The sequence below is a fragment of the Miniopterus schreibersii genome (assembly GCF_964146895.1).
Source record: "Miniopterus schreibersii genome assembly, chromosome: 9".
NCBI lineage: Eukaryota > Metazoa > Chordata > Mammalia > Chiroptera > Miniopteridae > Miniopterus > Miniopterus schreibersii.
In genome coordinates this window covers 47250674-47271119 of record NC_138118.1, presented here as the reverse complement: position 1 = coordinate 47271119, position 20446 = coordinate 47250674, and the positions used below count along the sequence as shown (strand labels likewise).

General features: G+C 37.8%; 1 protein-coding gene across 4 annotated transcripts in view; it reads left to right on the top strand.

The window, feature by feature from the left end:
* MAGI2 (membrane associated guanylate kinase, WW and PDZ domain containing 2) overlaps positions 1-20446 on the top strand; it is a 1283361-nt gene that overhangs the window by 1168953 nt on the left and 93962 nt on the right. For all 4 annotated transcript variants that reach the window (XM_081147187.1, XM_081147188.1, XM_081147190.1 and 1 more), the window contains 4 exons: positions 1480-1665; positions 3527-3701; positions 9735-9954; positions 11333-11476. In XM_081147187.1, coding sequence (XP_081003313.1) covers positions 1480-1665; positions 3527-3701; positions 9735-9954; positions 11333-11476 — 725 coding nt within the window. The remainder of the gene's footprint in view (positions 1-1479; positions 1666-3526; positions 3702-9734; positions 9955-11332; positions 11477-20446) is intronic.

Sequence of the window (20446 nt, the reverse complement as noted above, 5' to 3'; positions counted from 1 at the left end):
CTTATTATTTTCCTCTTTGAGAAATATATTGTCCTAAGATTCTGGGGTGATCATGAATATGCTTTAAGTAAGGTATTCTGAACTGAAGCCATTGGTGCCTGCGGTAAATAAAAACGTGTCTGAGCTTCCAAAGTGCTGAGCTTCACTTGAGAGACACAGGTTCAGCTAATATTTTTGTATGCTATCTATAACCTTTCACAATAGAAATATGATCAAGGTGTTGGTTCATTAACCCACTGATTGTCCTTCTTTAGTATGGTTATTAGCTGATGTTCTGCTGTTCGCTATAACACATGTGCAAGACTAAGAATTCAAAGATCAGACACCCCTGGAGCATAATGAATGGTGTAGTGTTTCTTTGCCTCTTTATGCAGATTAAATCAATACCTGACTTCCTTGGAGAAGAGTCATTGTCAGTGATATCCTGGCTGGGGCTCCCTGTCTTAAAAGAAGAAAGGAAAGGGAACACGCTTGTAGATTGTAAGCTCCTGGAAGGAGGTTACAGGCACACTGTCTTCCATTGATATCTGACCCCAGCTAGCTACCCTGATAGGCACTCAAACATTTACATGAACAAAAGTCACCCTGCTAGAAAAACCTATATCCTCATAGAACTAGCTCTCTTCACATATAACTAAATAATAAAAATATATTTTTTCATTGTTTTCAAGAGACACATATTATATTTCATCAATTCTAACACTCATTTTCATATTTTAATATCTTAAAAATTAGAGAGCATCTTAGAATCAATGGGGTGTGATTGTTTAATTGGCAGAGTTGGCTCTTTTTTTCTTTCTTGCACATAAAATAAAGATGTGTCGTACTGTCAATGGTATCTTAGATTTGATGAAACACATTGTGTATCAGATGTTAGCAAGATCTTGGCAGCACTTAATAAATTAAATCAGAAAGGAGAGGTAAGGTTTGAAAACAGCATCAACCTTTAAAGTGAAGATTAGTAGCTGAGTGGAGTTGGTCATAACACCAGCCTGCTGCAGCCCAAATGTGTAAACATATACATTTCCTTTCCTATTTGCTCTTCTCTGTAAAGTAGAAAAGGGTAAAGATTAAATTCCTGGCATTATTGTATCGTTCTGAAATTGTGTGCCTTTGACTCTAGAGTATGAGCTCTGCAGGTACAGTGTTTTATGCCTATGATTCTCAAAATTTTGTATGTATTGGAATCTCCTCAGGAGCTTCTTACAAATTCATGATCTTCACCTCCTGCTTGGACATTCCGATTCACAACATCTAGGTTGGAGGCCCAAAGAGTTGTATTTTTAATCCTAGGGTGGATAGGACACACCCCAAATGCACAGGATCACATTTGATAGGCATGATTGTAATTTCAAAAGGCAAATATACTGACACAAGAAGTAATTCTAACATTACATTGTTTCCTGTGGGGCTGGGACTCAAAACTAGAGCATGCATTGGCAATGCCCCTGATATCTGTTTTTGTTGGGGATTTTTTAGCTGTGCCCCATAAAATCGGACGCATCATTGATGGGAGTCCTGCAGATCGCTGTGCAAAACTGAAAGTGGGAGACCGGATCTTAGCAGTGAATGGCCAGTCTATCATCAACATGCCTCATGCAGACATCGTGAAGCTCATCAAGGACGCAGGTCTCAGTGTCACCCTTCGCATCATTCCTCAGGAGGGTGAGTGTCTGAGCCAGGCCACAGAGTCCACCTGGCAGCCATCAGTGTGGTGTCAGAGGGTCAGAAGATGATAGTTATTTCCACTGTGGCGAAAATTCACATTCTGTTGCAACTCATATCCTGTTTACTCAGCACCAGTTTCATTCAGAGATCAAGCTATGTGACATTATAGATAAATAGTGCAAATTCCATGACTGTTATTCGATCATTCCCTGTGGTCCTAGGAGTACTGTTTTTATGGTTACATTAAGCCAGAACTCATTCAACAGAGATGATAGAGTTACAAATCTGAAGAAGAAAAAAACAACACCTATTCATGTTAACAGTTAAGCTCTGGAGGATTCTTCAAAGTCAGGTTGATTTTGAAAAGCTTGAGGAAGTTTTATGGTATAAGGAGAGCTCATTTAGAAAATGTTGCATCTGATAAGAATTTTAAATTCCCACTTAGCCTTTTAAATGTCTCTGTACAAGGACTTCCCCCTCAGGCTTAGAGTAGTGAGCACCACAACTCACAGCCATGCCTTAAGGGGCCACAAACTTCACCATAAATTCACTATTCCTGGAGACAGTGTGTTCATTACTAGTTTGTAGCTGCTTACTCCTTAATGATGTTCAAGAATTTAGTCCCTGGAGCTCACTGGTGAGTGGACCACTGCATCCCACACAGAGAGCGAGGCATAGTGAGGGGCTCACTCACCTCCGTCCTTTCAGTTTTACTCAGTCACCTGATTCCATCTTGGGACTCTGACAAGCAGGCACCAAACAGCATCCTGGATTTAAATATAAAACAGTTGTTTTGTCCCCCCCGGGGACTTTTAGCAGTATCAGAAGACATATTTTATTCTCATGATTGAGGTGGGGGATGCTGCTGGCATCCGGTGGATAGAGAGCAGGGATGCTGTCCTGCATAGGACAGTCCTCACAGCCAAGAATTATGTGGCCCAAAATGTCAGTAGTGCCAAGTGGAGAAGGAATTTAAAATTGGGGCTGTGAGAAAAGAAAGGGAAGAATGGTTTTTAAGGAAATGCTCATAGGTAACCTCCCTTTTATCACTCAACTGAAAAAAAAAAAGAACAGAACATGACCATGGGTGTTTTTTTTTTAACCTACCTGCAGACACCATTATGTATAAAATATTCAATGGGAATTAACTTTAAGCAAGATTTCTCACTAAAAGCTTCACTTCACCATTTTCCCAGTCTGAAATATGTCTGTCCTGCTCTTATTCTAATATAGAGAAATAATTTCCGTTGAAAATTTGATGCTAGTACCAGAAATTTCAAGAAGCAGTTTTAACAAACAACTTAATTTCCCTTCCTTTGTCCAGTGGTTGTTTTTGTTTTGGGTTTGGGTTGTTTTTTTTTCTTTATGGAGAACTATGGAATAGAGAGGGTTATTAAGCAATAAGACGGACAAGAAACTGGAAAGAAGACTATAGAAAGCGCTTACTTTTATTATTGTTAGTTCCTTATCCAGACCTAAGACTTCTCATTACAACCAAAAAGTAACAGCTAAATGTTATCTTTCTTACTAGAAAAATAGCATATGTTTTAGAGCTTACTCCTTTAAATTTTTTTCATAGTTTTAATGGGTTTTTTATTGTAATATTTTCTTCTGACAAAATGACAAGAGACTCTGTTCATACCTTGTTCAGCAACTCTCTTAATTAAGGAAAGCACACTAATTCTGGGAGTGATATTGGAACTTGATAAGTTTAAGTTGCTATCTGAAAGCCCAACAGAAACTGAAATAACCAAAGCCTTGAGTCATCTGAGGATGCAAAGAGTATCTGCCTCTGGCCACCTTTTGTCCTTCATCAACATCAACCTGACCACATTTGCGACTTTGGTTCCCATTTCAGAGCTCAACAGCCCTGCCTCGGCTCCCAGCTCAGAGAAGCAAAGCCCTATGGCGCAGCAGCACAGCCCCCTTGCCCAGCAGAGCCCTCTGGCCCAGCCAAGTCCAGCCACCCCCAACAGCCCTGTCACCCAACCAGCCCCTCCTCAGCCACTTCAGCTGCAAGGACATGAAAACAGGTAATGTTTCCTCTGGCTTTTCTGGTTCTGAGTGGTGAGGGAGGTGGGAAGAGAAAGAGTTAGGACACAGGCAGGAGAGAGATTTCATTGAAATGGGAATTGCCATGTGGACCTTTCTGTAATTTTGAGGTCATGTGTATAAGTGTGGTTTTATTAGTAAATATGAGTGCCTGTCCTTTACAACAAGAAAACTTTTCCTGAAAAATGATGAGCGATTGCAGATGAGTAGGGGCAAATAGCTGAAGAGCACTTTAGAGATTCCAAGCAGAGCAAAGAGCACATCAAAGGCCCTTAGGCAGGAGGGAGCCTGCTGGCTTGAAGGAGGGAAATAAGGCCAATGTAGGGAGGCAGAGGTGAAGCAAGTGAGGGTGGTAGGGGCCTGCCCTGGGGTCTTGTAGGCATGCTAAAGATTTTGATCTTCAGTGTAGTGAGAAGTCATTAGGGCGTTTAAGCTGAGGACTGACATCATTGGACTTGCTTTTCAAGATCTAATTAGTTTCTTCCATTTCATATTATTAACTAATATGAATAAGTTACTTTAAACTTTCAGAAAAAAGGGTGGCATACAAAACCCACATTATCTTCTTTCAATGGAATTTATTGGGGTGACAGTGATTAATAAAATTATATAGGTTTCAGGTGTACAATTCTATAATTCATCATATATATATATATATATATATATATATATATATATATATATATAGTATTGTGTGTTCACCACCCCAGGTCATGTCTCCTTCCACCACCATTTATCCCCCCTGTACCCTCTTCTACCTCCCCCCACCCTACTTTCCCTCTCATAATCACCATGCCGTTGTCTATATCTATGAGGGTTTTTTGGGGGGGTTCTTAACCCCTTCACCTTTTTCACCCAGCCCACACTATCTTTTCATTGTGACTTGTGTGTAACCGGGAGCCTGGGTTAGGTTGAGCCATTAAAGAAAGAGATGAAGGCATGTTCCCATTGTCTTCCCCTTTCAAAGAGGAAAAACAGAACAGCCCACAGGAACGTCTCTGAATACAAAACCGTCGCAGGTCTTTTCCATCATTCTAACATTTTCTGAACATCTGCTTCCCATCTCCTGCCTCCCATGTTGGGGAAGATGAAGTGAGACCCAGTTTTTCAGTCCCAGAACTCTCTAGGTTCATCTCTCCCACTGTTGCAAAGCAAATATTTTCCCTCTGCTGCAGGTGTTATTTCCATAAAGCCTTGTTCTATTCTGATTTCCCCCATTTGCTTTCATAGAAAAGTGTTTGTTGTCCTCAGCTGTTTAAACCCCATAAGGCAACAATACAGAGGTAAGAATTTGACAATCCAGAATAGGAGTAAGTCCTGGGTGCCTCAGTAATAAGGTCCAGATGTGTTCGCTTTCACCGTGTGTTGTTTCGACAGATTGCACTGGCTCTCCCCAGGATTCATTTCAGACTCAGGAGGAAGGACCTGAGCGCTCCAGCAGATGCTGAGCCAGATTCAGACTCTTGGCTCTGCCACTGTCGATCTACCTCCCAGTCACAATTCCATCTTAACCTCTCCAGAGTCAGACTGCCCTGGAGATGGGCTCTTGCTTCCGGCCTTTGGGTGGGTAATCTCATCCAGGTGTGTTATAGCTCAGCCGGAGGCCACTATTCTGTCCCCATATGCTACTAGCTCACAAGAGGTTTTGTATATATTTTTGCCTGGCTACAGAATAAAGTATTTTTTAACTCTAGGATTAGTAGATTGACCTGATCCAAATTTGTATAAATCACCAACAAATTTGCCCAGAGTTCTTAGCTGTTTTTGCTTCAATAATATTAAAAGCCTGGAAAGTGCCCACTCAATTCTAGGGCCCTATCCTGCCTCTCAGGAATCCTGGCTTAACTCTGATTGTTAGTGAGTGGCTAATTTGCATCTGAATTAGAGATTCAACAATCTTACAGATACCAGAACCATTTCCCTAGCTGCATTTAAAGATGAGTGTGGTATCGAGGGAAAACTGCCCTTTTTTAGGCTGGAGATGTCTCCAAGACAGCGTGTATGCCAAGTGCACAGTATGAATTTCCTATTAGTTCATTTGTACAAGATGTGCCCACCTACATGTCAAATTGAACCAGTTCCCATGTTAAATAAAATGACAATCTGCTTGCAATTTTTTATTTTATGAGCTAGAGTGAGTGAATATTGTCCTCTTATTTACTCTTAGATTGGCTTCCAACTGACACCTCTACTCTTTTCTCTGTCCCTTCACATCCTTTTTGTTTTTGCTCAAGAAACACAAAATAATTTTATATGAACATAAGCAAAACACTATTCAAGGAGAAGCATTTGTTGAAAACAAAAGAGCCGTTAGGAAATATATTTCCAAACTAAGCATAAGTAGCAGAGTTGAGCTTCCCCAGCTAGGGCAATTGATGTTTGAAAGCCTTTTAAATAGCAAGGTCAGTGGAAGAGCATTGGAAATTGACTTCTTTCACAGACCTTGAACCTTAGATGCTTAAAGCTGGAAGAATTCTTGAAAGGCCCACATGGAGCTATATCCCACCATAAGATCCCCTACCATGTGGGCAGTGATTTTTGGTTCTGAAACTTTTTCATACCATAAAATTCTGCTAGAATTTATCACTAGCCATGTGGTTTTATCATCTCTAGTCTCTTTGGCAATGGAATTAAAAGCTACATAGAGTTACACTAATGACATTCTTTCATAAGCAAAGAAATTTTAAAGATGCTATTTAAAAAAATAATAATCCTGAATTTTTCTTAAAATAAAATAAACTGTTTTACAAATTCAAAGCAAAATAACTTTTGCCCTAATGAGTGTACTATTCACTTAAAAGTTAATAACATTGATTTAAAAAATTTAGCATAGTTTTTTTTTAATTAAAGAATTCTTCAATGTGCATCTCAACATAACATCCTGACACAGGGTACTGGTGTAGAAGGATGTTTGAGTGCTAGAAGGTAGGCTTGGGTGACAGCTGTTACAAGTTTTAACTGGTTCCTATTTCTAAGTATTTCTGTCATCTTTGAGGAGACTCTTACATTTTACCCCCTTTTGCTATACCTTGTGACACATCTGGTTGGCAATAGAGCTCATAACGGATATTTCATACCAAGGCCACATTGATAATGAAAATAAAGTGACTGTGCTATAACTTAAAACAGTGTGACATCTAAACCACCAAGCAAACTATTTCTAGAAAGGCACTGACACACACAAACAGATGGCACTCTGTTCTTTTTTGTGTTTAATTCATGCATTTGCATAGATAAGCATCTTATTCAAAGAGTATTTTAAATAATTCTGTTCTCAGCATGCACACTCTTAGTAGGTAAGTGGACAACTTGCTGAGGTACAAAGCAAAGCCTAAATTATGCAACTCACAAAAGAAATGTCATGTCTGCAGGTTAAGTACCAAATGGTACCTACTCAAAGTGTTGATTAAAATAACTACATTACTTCCCAAGAAACCTGAAACACTAATTCGAAAGACTATATGTACCCCTGTGTTCATTACAGCATTATTTGCAATAGCCAAGATTTGGAAAGAGCCCAAGTGCCCACCAGTAGATGAGTGGAGAAAGAAGTTGTGGTACATTTACACAATGGAATACTACTCAACAGTAAGAAAAGAAGGACATCTTGCCCTTTGTGACTGATTGGATGGACCTGGAAAGCATTATGCTAAGTGAAATAAGCCAGTCAGAGAAAGACAAGTACCACAGGATTTCACTCATATGTGGATTCTAATGAACAAAATAAACTAACAAAAAATTAGAAACAGACTCATAGAGAACAGACTGACAGCTGTCAGAGGGGAGGGGGACTGGAGGGCTGAGTGAAAGAGATGATGGGATTAAGAAGGAAAAAAACCCTCGTAAACACAGATAACAATATGGTGATTATCAGAGGGAAAGAGAGGGTTGGAGAGTAGGTAGAAGAGGGTATGAGGGGATAAATGGTGATGGAAGGAGACTTGTCTTGGAGTAGTGAACACACAATACAATATACAGATGATGTATTATAGAATGGTACACCTGAAACCCATATAATTTTATTAACCTATGTCATCCCAATAAATTCAATAATAAATAAATAGCCCTGGCCGGCGTGGCTCAGTGGTTAGAGCATCGGCCTGGGAACCAGAGGGTTGCGGGTTCGATTACACGTCAAGGGCACATATTTGGGTTGCAGGTCCAATCCCTGCCCCCAGTTAGGGCTTGTGTGGGAGGCAGCCAATCAATGTGTCTCCGTTGCATTGATGTTTCTCTCTCTTTCCTCTTCTCTCACTCTCCCTCCTCCCTTCCACTCTCTCTACAATCAATGGAAAACATATCCTCACTGCTTGGGTGAGGATAAATAATAAATAAATAATAAAAATAAAATAACTACATTACTAACCCCCTTCCAAAGACCTCAAGTAGGTACATCTATTGTTGTATACTTTCAGTATGTCTTCACCAAATATTAGGTTATACACTGATGGCAATTGTTCATGTGAGTGATTTTTTAAAATATTTAGTATAATCAGTATCAGTGAGACCATAAGCCAGTAAAACAAACAAAAAAGTGCCCTAGTCTTAAAGGTAAACATTCACCTGGTTTTGAAGCTGTTTTCCTGACACATTTGAGTTTTTCCTTGGTACTAAATATTTTCACAATTCTTCCAATCCTCCACATTAATTTCATAAAAAATTGTTATTATACAGGATATATTTTTCACTTTATTTTTATTGTTGACATGTACAGATGTCCCCATTCCCCTCGCGCCTTTGCTCACCTCCACCCAGCCCCACCACCCCTTCCTTCCGGCCATCACCACACTGCTGTCTGTGTCCTAGGGTTATGCATATATGCTCTTTGGTTAATCCCTTCACCTTCTTTCACTCAGTCCCCCCCTCCCCCCATTTCCCTCTGACAGCTGTCAGTCTGCTCCATGTATCCATGCCTCTCTTTCTACTTTGTTGGTCAGTTTAGTTTGTTCATTAGATTCCACATATAAGTGAGATCATATGGTAGTTGTCCTTCTCTGGCTTATGTATTTTTTTTCAATCTACCTATATCCCTAAGTAGCTTATAGACTGTTACTGTGGCAATAGGCAGTGAACTACAGAATTAAGTATTCCTCTACGGTGATAATTTTTCAGTTTACCATATTCATGACCCCTTAATGGTAGGAATAGGCTGTTTTAGTCTCCTTTTGGAACTGTGAATCCCCTCAGTTTAGAGAAGTTGGATTCACAAAACAGCACTAAACAACTAGTTCTGATTTCTATATTTATTTTATTAATAACTAATATCTAGAAATAAGAAAAAGACAAATGTTGAACATTAAACATTTTTGCCTTTCCTACTTTTTTATGACCATGATAGTATCTGATACTTATTTGATAGCTGTAATCTCATATTCAAATTCTACATGATATGTTTCTATTGTCACAATGACCTAGTGACTTTCTACTTGATTTGTAGTTGGTGACTATACCTTACTATCATCATTCCTCTGTAAGATATTAAAAAAGACCAAACCCAACTGGTTAAAATAGCCTTTAATTCTGTATTTGTAGAGTATTTAGAGATCATGTCAATTGTGTTTTCATGAAGTAATGGTCTGCCAAAGTGGGGGGGGGGGGGGGGGGGGAGCGGGGAGGGAGGGAGAGAGAGGCAGAGAGAGTTGGTTTACTGGTGTTAAAACAGACTGATATTTTGAGATGTATCATTAGGTCTTTAACTCCCTAGATTTGCTTCAGTAGTACAGTTTTTAAATAGCCAAAGTCAAAATGGGATATCCATAAGTCCTTTTCCACAAAGCTCTGGATGAGCCATCATTCTTACCTTGATATCTTAAGGAGCCAAATGGAAAGTATACAATATGGCATTTGTTAAAGATTGAAAAATAATAGTTATTATTTATTTAATCTTCTTGTAATCCTGAACAAGCAAAAGGACCACCAAGAGGAGTGGCCCATACGTGCCCAGAGGTCATTCAATCATTCTACCTCCTTAGAATACTGAGACACCAAAGTAAACCCCATTTCCATATATTTAGTTACAGGTCAGAAGTAAAAGCAAGACAAGATGTGAAACCGGACATCCGACAGCCTCCATTCACGGACTACAGGCAGCCACCCCTGGACTACAGGCAGCCCCCAGGAGGGGACTACCAGCAACCCCCACCCTTGGACTATAGGCAACCTCCGCTGCTGGACTACAGGCAGCACTCCCCCGACACCAGACAGTACCCTCTGTCAGACTACAGGCAGCCCCAGGTACCTCGGCCAATGGGATCATTGAGGGCCCAGGACCAACACTTCCTGAAGTACAAAAAAATTAAATAGAATGGGAGGCAAAGGAAAGAACACCTTTCTGAGATAGGCAGCCCAAGTTCTATTCTTAGTTATGATATCATCTGGGTAACACCCACATCCTCAAAAGGCTCTGAATAGATAAATCTATTTCAGAATAAAGCAGGACAATCAATCAATCAATCTATCAATCAGTGGGTGAGTGGTAACAGGATGAACTGATATTAGCTAGCTAACTTCCAGTATATTGTCTTGTCGAAACTGGAAAAAAAAAAAAAGTCCTCTTACCTGGAACCTCAGAGGGTGCTACTAATGCAGAGACTTTTACAGATGTCAGCAATGGAGGTATTTTAGATCCATAATTATTTGCATGGCCCCCTACCTCCCACTTGGTGGTAAAGGGCCAAGGCCCTATACATAAGGATAAGGCCAGGCCTGGCTTCATCACCCAGCCTGCAACCAGCCTGTAACAAGCACCCAGTTCCTGTCTACACAACAGTGATTCTTGTAATTATTTGCTCAAGTTAGATGTCTCTTACGGCAACTTCTGTAACCCCGCTGAACTTCAGCTTCCTAAAGGGGGGAATTTCATAAATTTATGAATTTCATAAATTCATCATTTATGAAAAGTGCCTATACCAGAGCTTGGTATCTAATAAATATTCAATACCTGGCAACTAGATTCCAAGATACAAATTAAATACAATTTCAACTCTAGCCAATTAATTGTGTTTTATTTAGGATTAAAGATCATCTTATCTACCCCAAATTTTAAGAACAATGAAGGTCAGGAAATCTTGGACACATGGCATTTTATGTAAAAGACAAATTAATTGTGTACACTCCAACTTGATGCTCGGGTAGTTTGTGCACAGAGAGTTGTAGTCAAGACCCCATTAAACTTTATTTTTCTAATCAGCAAACAGCTAATTTATACACACACACACACACACACACACACACACACACATGTATGCACATACACAGGACTGGTACATTTATTTATACTGCTCCACAGCAATGAATGAAAAAACTCAAAGGAGAGAAAATATCACCCAGGCCTATATGCAGTAATTGCATGTTAATCAAGTAAACTGATGAACACCAAAGTAAACAAGCTACACAGTAGTTCTCCCAATGACCAAGTAAATTGTGTTCTGATCTGCTCAAACCTTTGGAACTTTGTTTGTACTTTGCTGGACTGTGGAGTCAGATTATACCTCACAAGATCGTGTCATTTGGAACACATTATAGGAGAGAGGAGGAGAACAGAGGGACTGGCTACAGAAGCTTCTTTGATATTAAATGATTGTTTATTCCATTTTTCTCCCTGGCCCCAAAGGATTTTGATTATTTCACTGTGGACATGGAGAAAGGAGCCAAAGGATTTGGATTCAGCATTCGTGGAGGAAGGGAATACAAAATGGATTTATACGTGTTGAGATTGGCAGAAGATGGGCCAGCAATAAGGAATGGAAGGATGAGGGTAAGAACAGTCCTTTTTATAGAATTGCTTCATTCTTGAAGAAACCATGGTGGTACTAGAAGAGTGCTGAAGCATGTTATCAAGCAAGCAGACAATGTAGGTGTTACTTTCTTTCATTTCATGACCCAATTTTCTAAAGTTTGGCCAAAAGTTATGTAAGAATTAGATCACTCATATTCGTGCTTATAGTCTTCTGAATGACAAATCTCAACATAGTGTTCTATATATATGGTTTTCCTAAAGAATAAATGAAAGAAAACAGGCAAAGTAACCTAAGAAATGGAAACAAGGTTCCATATTTTTTTCTGTGGTTCGATGATTCAGTTTTCATTTGAGATTGGATCTTTTGAAATTTATTTTTAGCTTTATGCTTCTTTCTCCACATTTATTATTTGCATGGTTCTATGTTTCTCTGGAAATATTTCTGATGTGTTGACTGGCCCCTCAGCTTTGATACTGGGCAGACAGAAGCAGTTGGAGAAAGGTGGACTAAGCTTCTTGGGTACATGCTGTCCATAAATATGATAGCAGTGAGAAATTTCCCAATTAGGGTGTAAGTTGAGAGTGGATTTTTAAATGTAATAGTTATTTTGAGGATTTTGGTTGATGAGTAACTGATTTTCATCTAAAATTACAAAACAACGCCCGGCCAGGCATGGCTCAGTGGTTGAGCAGCAACCTAGGATCCAGGAGATCGAGGTTCAATTCCCAGTCAGGGCACATGACCGGGTTGCGGGCTCGATCCCCAGTTGGGGGCGTGCAGGAAGCAGTTGATCAATGACAACTCTTTTATCATTGATGTTTCTATCTCTCTCTCTCCCTCTCCCTTCCTCTCTCTGAAATCAATAAAGATATATATTTTTTAAAAGTTACAAAACTCAATAACAATATAGAATGTTAGTCTCTCTCCCTTTCTCTCTGTAAAATGGTGATTATAAGCACATAACAAAGGCTAGTTATTATAACTAAATTATAGAATTCTTTCTTGCCTTCCCTCCTTGCTCTTATAGTTAATACAGAAAAGCTGTGGTTCTGGTGTTCTTGTGCTGAGCCTCACCAACCAACTGCTCCCAGATAATTGAATAAATCTGTTATTCCTACCACCAACTCTACCTTTTCTGTGATTCTCATTCCCACAGAGATATTTTTATCTCTCCCTACACAATGCTTTGACAGCTGGGAAGTATCCAAGCTGGCATTTGAACCCAAGCAAGGCTTACTTGAGAGACTCCCACCCCAATGCCCCATCCAACGCCAGCGTCCTCTACATGTGGTTTTAGAGTAGGCCTCTACATGATTTCTTGGCTCCCAGCTTCCCTTTAGCAAAAGGGTACTTTCTAAACATGCTGCAAAGCCAACCCACAAATGGGTAAATAAAACAAAATTAATCTTTGCAGTGCAGGTGAAAAGAACACAGCTGGAAGGCCATGAGTGGACCAGACCCCATAAGAGAGAATAGCCCCACTCCACTCCCAGTGGACTTCAGACGTGGCCTGTGTGGATTCCAGTGGTCACATTTTTTAACAAGTGGTCTAAATGGCTGGCTGTTCAATATACACAATACTGCCAAGGCATAGAAGCCTAAATATAGAAGTAGTCTAAAAAAATACTTTTATAGAATATAAGCCAGAGTAATGGTTCTCATTGTGGTCCCTAGTATTAGCATCACCTGAGAATGTGTTACAAATGCAAATTCTCAAGCCCCACCATAGACCTACTGAATCAGAAACTCTATGAGTGGGGCCATCAGGCTGTGTTTGTGTGATTCACCTCCAGGTGACTCCGGTACAAGTTAAAGTTTGAAAATTTCTGAGCTAGAGGGAAGCTATCATACACAGTAGGATGTGTGTGGGTCAGGCTTTGTTAATTCCCCCTAGATCTTGTCTAAGGAGATTACTATCCTGTTCCAGTGGTTTACTTGAGGTCCTCAAATCCATGTGAACACAGACTGAGAATTCATAGGCAGGTATTCAGTTTTATGAAAGATGTTTTTTCTTCTGACTGATGATAAAAACGAGTCCTCTACCTGGGTTTCAAAACAATGATATTTCCACTTATCAAGATTACAAAAATAAGCAATAATTCATCATTTTCTATGCCACTTTTAAAAAGCAACCTATTCTTTCTGTGTATAAGCATATAAAAGGAATTATTATGCCCAGTTTTAGATTATATGGGTTATTTTATTTTGGACTACAACATACATATATTTCTAGCATCAAGTTATCAAAGAAAAAGAGCCACTTAGGAGTCACAGAAATTCCATGGATCAGCTTTTACTACTTGGTTTTACCTCCAATCTTTAAAATAAGGCTGAGGCCCTGGCCAGTGTGACTCAGTTGGTTGGGCATTGTTTTGTGCATCGAAAGGTTGCCTGTTCAGTGCCTGAGCAGGGCACATGCCCAGGTTGTGGGCTCGATCCCGATGTGGGGGCAAAGTAAGGTTCAGAATTTAGCAGAGATGGATGAAAGACTTCTTTTTCTGTTTTTTTATGGACTACATTTGATGTTCAAATGTTTGTGGGTTTTCTCACTCATGAATTCTTATGGCACTAGTGTAGAATTTGCTAGGATGACGAACTCCACATCAGGGAAATGGGCTACTTCATTATGTAAATTGAAAGGTGCTCATATTATCTACAGTCTAAATTACATAAATATTTTATTTCTGTATAAAGATTAATAATTGTTCTTGATAATAGCATATAATAAATTCAGATCTTGTTTTCATGTTTCTTATCAAATTTCATAGTTTAAAGCTAATCTTTTCTACCTTCATTACTACTTATCTATAATTGGCAATAAATTTTAATTCACAAATGTTTTTAAATTACTTCAGCAAGGACCAGGATGAATCAACAGTTGTGTCATTAAATAGTTTGATTAATTTAAAGTAGTACATAAACTGAAAAACATATAGGTTACTAATTTGGAAATTTCACACTGAAGTTAATTAGGGGCCCATTTTTTCATCTTATTGTAAAGTTCCCACTTAATACCATTAGTGCCCAGATAAATAGAGATTTTTTTTTTACTTATTACTACCATTCTATTATAGTTATTATATTACTATTACTTATGATGTTTTTTGTCAGATAAGAAAAACATAGTACCCAGCATATCTATTTATTTATTTTTATTTTTTTAATTTATTTTATGGCTGCCAATATGCTTTTTTTAAAATTTATCTTTATTGTTGAAAGTATTACAGATGGCCTCTTTTTGCCCCATTGATCCCCTCCACTCCGCATCCACCCCACCCCCAGGCCTTGGCCAGACCAGTGTCTGTGCCCATGAGTTATGTTTATAAACATATAAGTTCTTTGATTAATCTCTCCCATCCCTACCTTCCCTCTGAAATCCCTGTCTGATCCATGCTTCTATGTCTCTGGATTTATTTTGTTCATCAGTTTATTTTATTACATTCCACATATGAGTGAGATCATGTGATACTTGTCTTTCTCTGACTGGCTTCTTTCACTTAGCATAATACTCTCCAGTTCCCTCCTTGCTGTCCCAAAGGGTGGGAGATCCTTCTCTTTTACAGTTGCATAGTATTCCTTGGTGTAAATGTACCACAGCTTTTTTATCCACTCATCTAGTGATGGGCACTTGGGCTGTATCCAGATCTTATCTATTATAAATTGCACTGCTATGAACATAGGGGTACATAAGTTCTTTCTAATTGGTTTTTTGGGGTTTCTTAGGATATATTCCTACAAGTGGGATCACTGGGTCAAATGGAAGTTCCATTTTTAATTTTTTGAGGAAACTTCACACTGCTTTCCATAGTGGCTGCACCAGTCTGCATTCCCACCAGCAGTGTACTAGGGTTCCCTTTTCTCCACACTCTCGCTAGCACTTGTTTTTTGTTGGTTTGTTGATGGCAGCCATTCTGACAGGTGTGAGGTGATATCTCATTGTGGTTTTAATTTGCATCTCTCTGATGATTAGTGACTGAGCATTTTTTCATTTGTCTCTTGGTCATTTGTATGTCCTCTTTGGAGAAGTATCTATTTAGGTCCTTTGCCCATTTTTTAATTGGATTGTTGGTCTTCCTTTTGTTAAGTTGTGTGAGATCCTTATATATTTTGGATATTAACCCTCTATCCAGTGTGTCATTGGCAAATACATTCTCCCATATAGTGGGCTCCCTTTTCATTTTGTTGATGGTTTCTTTTGCTGTGCAGAAGCTTTTTAGTTTGACGTAGTCCCGTTTGTTTATTTTCTCCTTTGTTTCTCTGGCACTAGGAGATGTATTGGCAAACATATTGCTACAGGAGATATCTGAGATTTTGCTGTTTATGTTTTCTTCTAGGATTTTTATGGTTTCATGTCTTACATTTAGGTCTTTTATCCATTTTGAGTTTATTTTTGTGTATGGTGTAAGTTAGTGGTCTAGTTTCTTTTTTTCTTTTTTTTCTTTTCTTCTTTTTTTGCATGTCCTTGTACAGTTTTCCCAACACCATTTATTGAAGAAACTGTCTTTACAACATGGTATGTTCTTGCCTCCTTTGTCAAATATTAATTGAGCGTAATGGCATGGGTCAATTTCTGGCTTCTCTGTTCTGTTCCACTCACCTATCTATATACCTGTTCTTATGCCAGTATCAAGCTATTTTGATTACAGTGGCTTTGTAGCATAACTTGATATCTGGTATTCTGATCCCTCCAACTTTGTTCTTCTTTCTCAAGACTGCTGTGGCTATTCAGGGTCTTTTTTGGCTCCATATAAATTTTTGAAGTGTTTGTTCTAGATCTGTGAAATACGCTGTTAGTATTTTAATAGGAATTGCATTGAATTTATAGATTGCTTTGGGTAGTATGGACATTTTAATGATGTTAATTCTTCCAATCTATGAACACTGTATATTATTCCACTTGTTTATATCTTTATCTCTTTTTGCAACATCCTGTAGTTTTCTGTGTACAGGCCTTTTACCTTCTTGGTTAAGTTTATTCCTAAGTATCTAAATTTTTTTGTTGCAATGGTAAATGGTGTTGTTTTATTCGTTTCTCTTTCTGAGAGTACATTATTGGTGTATAAAAATGTCATTGATTTCTGGGTGTTAATTTTGTATCCTGCTACATAGCCGAATCCATGTTTTAAATCTAGTAGTTTTTTGGTGGAGTCTTTAGGATTTTCTTTGTACAATATCATGTCATCTGCAGATAATGACAGTTTTACTTCCTCCTTTCCCATTTGGGTGCCTTTTATATTTTCTTCTTGTCTGACCCCTGAGGCTAAGACTTCCAGTACTATGTTGAATAAGAGTGGTGAAAGTGGACACCCCTGCCTTGTTCCTGCTCTTAGGGGAAATGCTTTCAGTTTTTGCCCACTGGGTATGATGTTGGCTGTAGGTTTGTCATATATGGCCTTTATTATGTTGATGTATGATCCCTCTATTCCCACTTTGCTGAGAGTTTTTTTTATCAAAAATGGGTGTTGGATTTTATTGAATGCTTTTTCTGCATCTATTGATATGATCATGTGATTTTTGTCTTTTAGTTTGTTTGTGTGATGTGTTACATTTTTTGATTCGTGTGTATTATACCAGCTTTGCATCCTTGGAATAAATCCCGCTTGGTCATGGTGAATAATCTTTTAAATATATTGCTGGATTCGATTTGCTAATATTTTGTTGAGGATTTTAGCATCTATGTTCATCAGAGATATTGGCCTGTAATTCTCTTTCTTTGTAGTGTCTTTATCTGGTTTTGGAATTAAGCTAAGCTGGCCTTGTAAAAAGGACTTAGAAGTGTTCCTTTCTCTTGGATATTTTGGAATAGTTTGAGGAGGATAGGTGTTAGTTCTTCTTTGAATGTTTGGTAAAACTCCCCTGTGAAGCCATCTGATCTCCAACTTTTGTTTGCTGGCAGTTTTTTGATTACTGCTTCAATTTCATTAGTTGTTATCAGCCTATTCAGGTTTTCTGATTCTTCTTGATCCAGCTTTAGAAGATTGTATATTTCTAGGAATTTGTCCATTTCACTCAGGTTGTCCAGTTCATTGGCATATAGTTGCTCATAGTATTTTCTTACAATCCTTTGTATCTGTGTTGGGTCAGCTGTTATATCACCTCTTTCATTTCTGATTTTATTTATTTGGGTCCTCTCTCTTTCTTAGTGAGTCTGCCTAAAGGTGCATCAATCTTATTTATCATTTCAAAGAACCAGCTCTTGATTTCATTGATCTTTTGTATTGTTTTTTTAGTCTCTATGTCATTAATCTCTGCTCTGATCTTTATTATTCCCTTCCTTCTACTTCCTCAGGGCTTTTCTTGCTGTTCTCATTCTAGTTCTTTCAGTTGTTGTGTTAGATAGTTTAGTAGAGCTTTTCTTGTTTCTTGAGACAGGCCTGTAATACCATGAACTTCCCCTCAAAACTGCTTTTACTGTGTCCCAAAGATTTTGGGTTGTTGTCTGTTCATTTTCATTTTTTTCCAGGAAATTTTTGATTTCTTCCTTGATCTCATTGGTAACATATTCATTGTTTAATAACATGCTATTTAGCCTCCATGTGCTTGAATATTTTTGAGTTTTTTTATAGTGGTTGATTTCTAGTTTCATGGTATTGTGATCTGAGAAGATGCTTGATATGATTTCAATCTTCTTCAACTTGTAGAGACTTGCCTTGTGCCCTAACATGTGGTCTATTTCTGAGACTGTTCCATGTGCACTTGAGAAGAATGTCTATTCTGCTCCTTTGGGATGACATGTTCTGTACATGTCAATTAAATCCATTAGGTCTAGTGTGTCATTTAAGGTCTCTATTTCCCTGTTGATTTTATGTCTTGATGATTTATCCAATGCTGACAGTGGGGTGTTAAAGTCCCCCACTATGATTGTGTTGCTGTCATTCTCCCCCTGAAAGTCTACCAAGAAATTTTTTATATATTTAAGTGCTCTTATATTGGGTGAATATATATTTATAAGGGTTATTTCCTCCAGTTGGATTGATCCCTTTAGTATTATGTAGTGACCTTCTTTGTCTCTTGTTATGGTCTTTATTTTGAAGTTTATTTTGTCAGAAATAAGTATTGCTACTCCAGCTTTTTTTTTTGTTTCCATTCACATGAAATATTTTTTTCCATCCCTTCACTTTCAGCCCCTGTGCATCTTTTGCTCTCAGGTGGGTCTCTTGTAGACAGTATATGTATGTGTTATGTTTTCTCATCCATTCGGCTACTCTATGTCTTTTGATTGGAGCATTTATTCCATTTACATTTAAGGTTACTATTGACGTATACTTATTTAATGCCACCACACACACACACACACACCCTTTATGCTGATGTACCTATCTCTCACTATTTCTTCTTTTTCTTAGAGCAGCCCTTTTAGCTGGTTTAGTCCTTGCAGTGCTGGTTTGGTGGTACTGAACTCCTTTAGCTTTCTTTTGTCTGGGAAGCTCTTTATTTCACCTTCAGTTTTAAATGATAGCCTTACGGGATAAAGCAATCTTGATTGCAGTTTCTGGCTTTCATTACTTTGAGAACTTCATGCCAATCCCTTCTGGCCTAAAGTGTTTCTGTTGAGAAATCTGCTGTCAACCTTATGGGGGCTCCCTTGTAGGTCACTACTTGTCTCTCTCTTGCAGCTCTTAATATTCTCTGATGTCTTTTTTTATGCATTGTTCAATTCAGTTTTCTGATATTTCCTTTAGGATATTTTTATCTATATTCTTGAGCAAGATTGGCCTGTAATTTTCTTCTTGTAGTGTCCTTGAATGATTAACATTATATTAGCCTTACTAAGTGAGAAAAATAATCCTTTTTGTTGTTTTCATTGCTGCTGCTGTCTGGGGAAGTTTATGGAGGTTAAAATTGTCCTTAAATGTTTGTTTCATAGGACATACCTGTGAATCGATCCAGGCTTGGTATATTTTCTTCATGTGAAAATTTTAAACCACTGATTACTTGTCTATAATAATTAGGGTATTCTTTTCTATTTCTTCTTGAGTTGATTCTGATAAATTTCTTTTTTTCTAATAATTTATCTATTTCATCTTGATTTTTCAAAGTTTTCATATTATCTTCTTATATTTTTAATGTTTGAAACACTTGTATTTATGTCCACTTATTTATTTGACTACAGTTTGTATATTCTTTCTGTTTTTCATTAATCATGCTAGAGATCTATTTTTAATTCTTTCAAGAACTAGCTTATATATTTGTTCTCTTATTCATTTCTGTTTTTCATACTTAATGTTTCTCTCTCTTCATTTTCTTTGAGGTTACCTCGTCTTATTTTTCTTGCTCCCAACTTAGGGTGCTTACATCGGTAGTTCACAGATTTTCTTCATTTCTAGTAATATTGTGTGAATTTAAGGCTGTAGTTTTGATATATAGTATGTTCACTACTTCAAGTTATAAATATATTTAAATTCTCACTATGATTTTTTCTTTGACTCATGGGTCATTTAGAAGGTGGTTTTGTTTTACATTTTTAAATGCATTGGGAATTTCAGGTTAATTGTGTATTCTTGATATCTAATGTAATTTCATTGTCATTAGAGAATATATTCTATATGATTTCAACCTTTAAAATTTGTTGGGTCTTGCTTTTTTGGTTTTACATGTGTTTAATTTTTCTAAATATGATCCAAGCGTGCTTGCAAAGAATGTGCATTCTGTAATTGTTGAGTGCAGTGTTCTATAGATGTGTTCATTGGGTAAACCTTGATTATTGTATTATCAAATATTCCATACTTTTACTAATTTTTATGTACTTGATCTATTACATATTGAGCTAGGTGCTTTAAAACTTTTTTTGTTAATGATTTTGTTGAGTATTTTTGATCTGTCAGTTTTTACTTGACATGTTTTAAAGCCTTGTTATTGGGTACTCAGATAGTTGTTATATTTTCCAAGTGAATTAAATCTTTTATCATCATGCAGTAACCTACCATATCTATGCCAGTGCTTTTTACTTTCAAGACAAAATAATGTTGTAAATAGTACACTAGGTT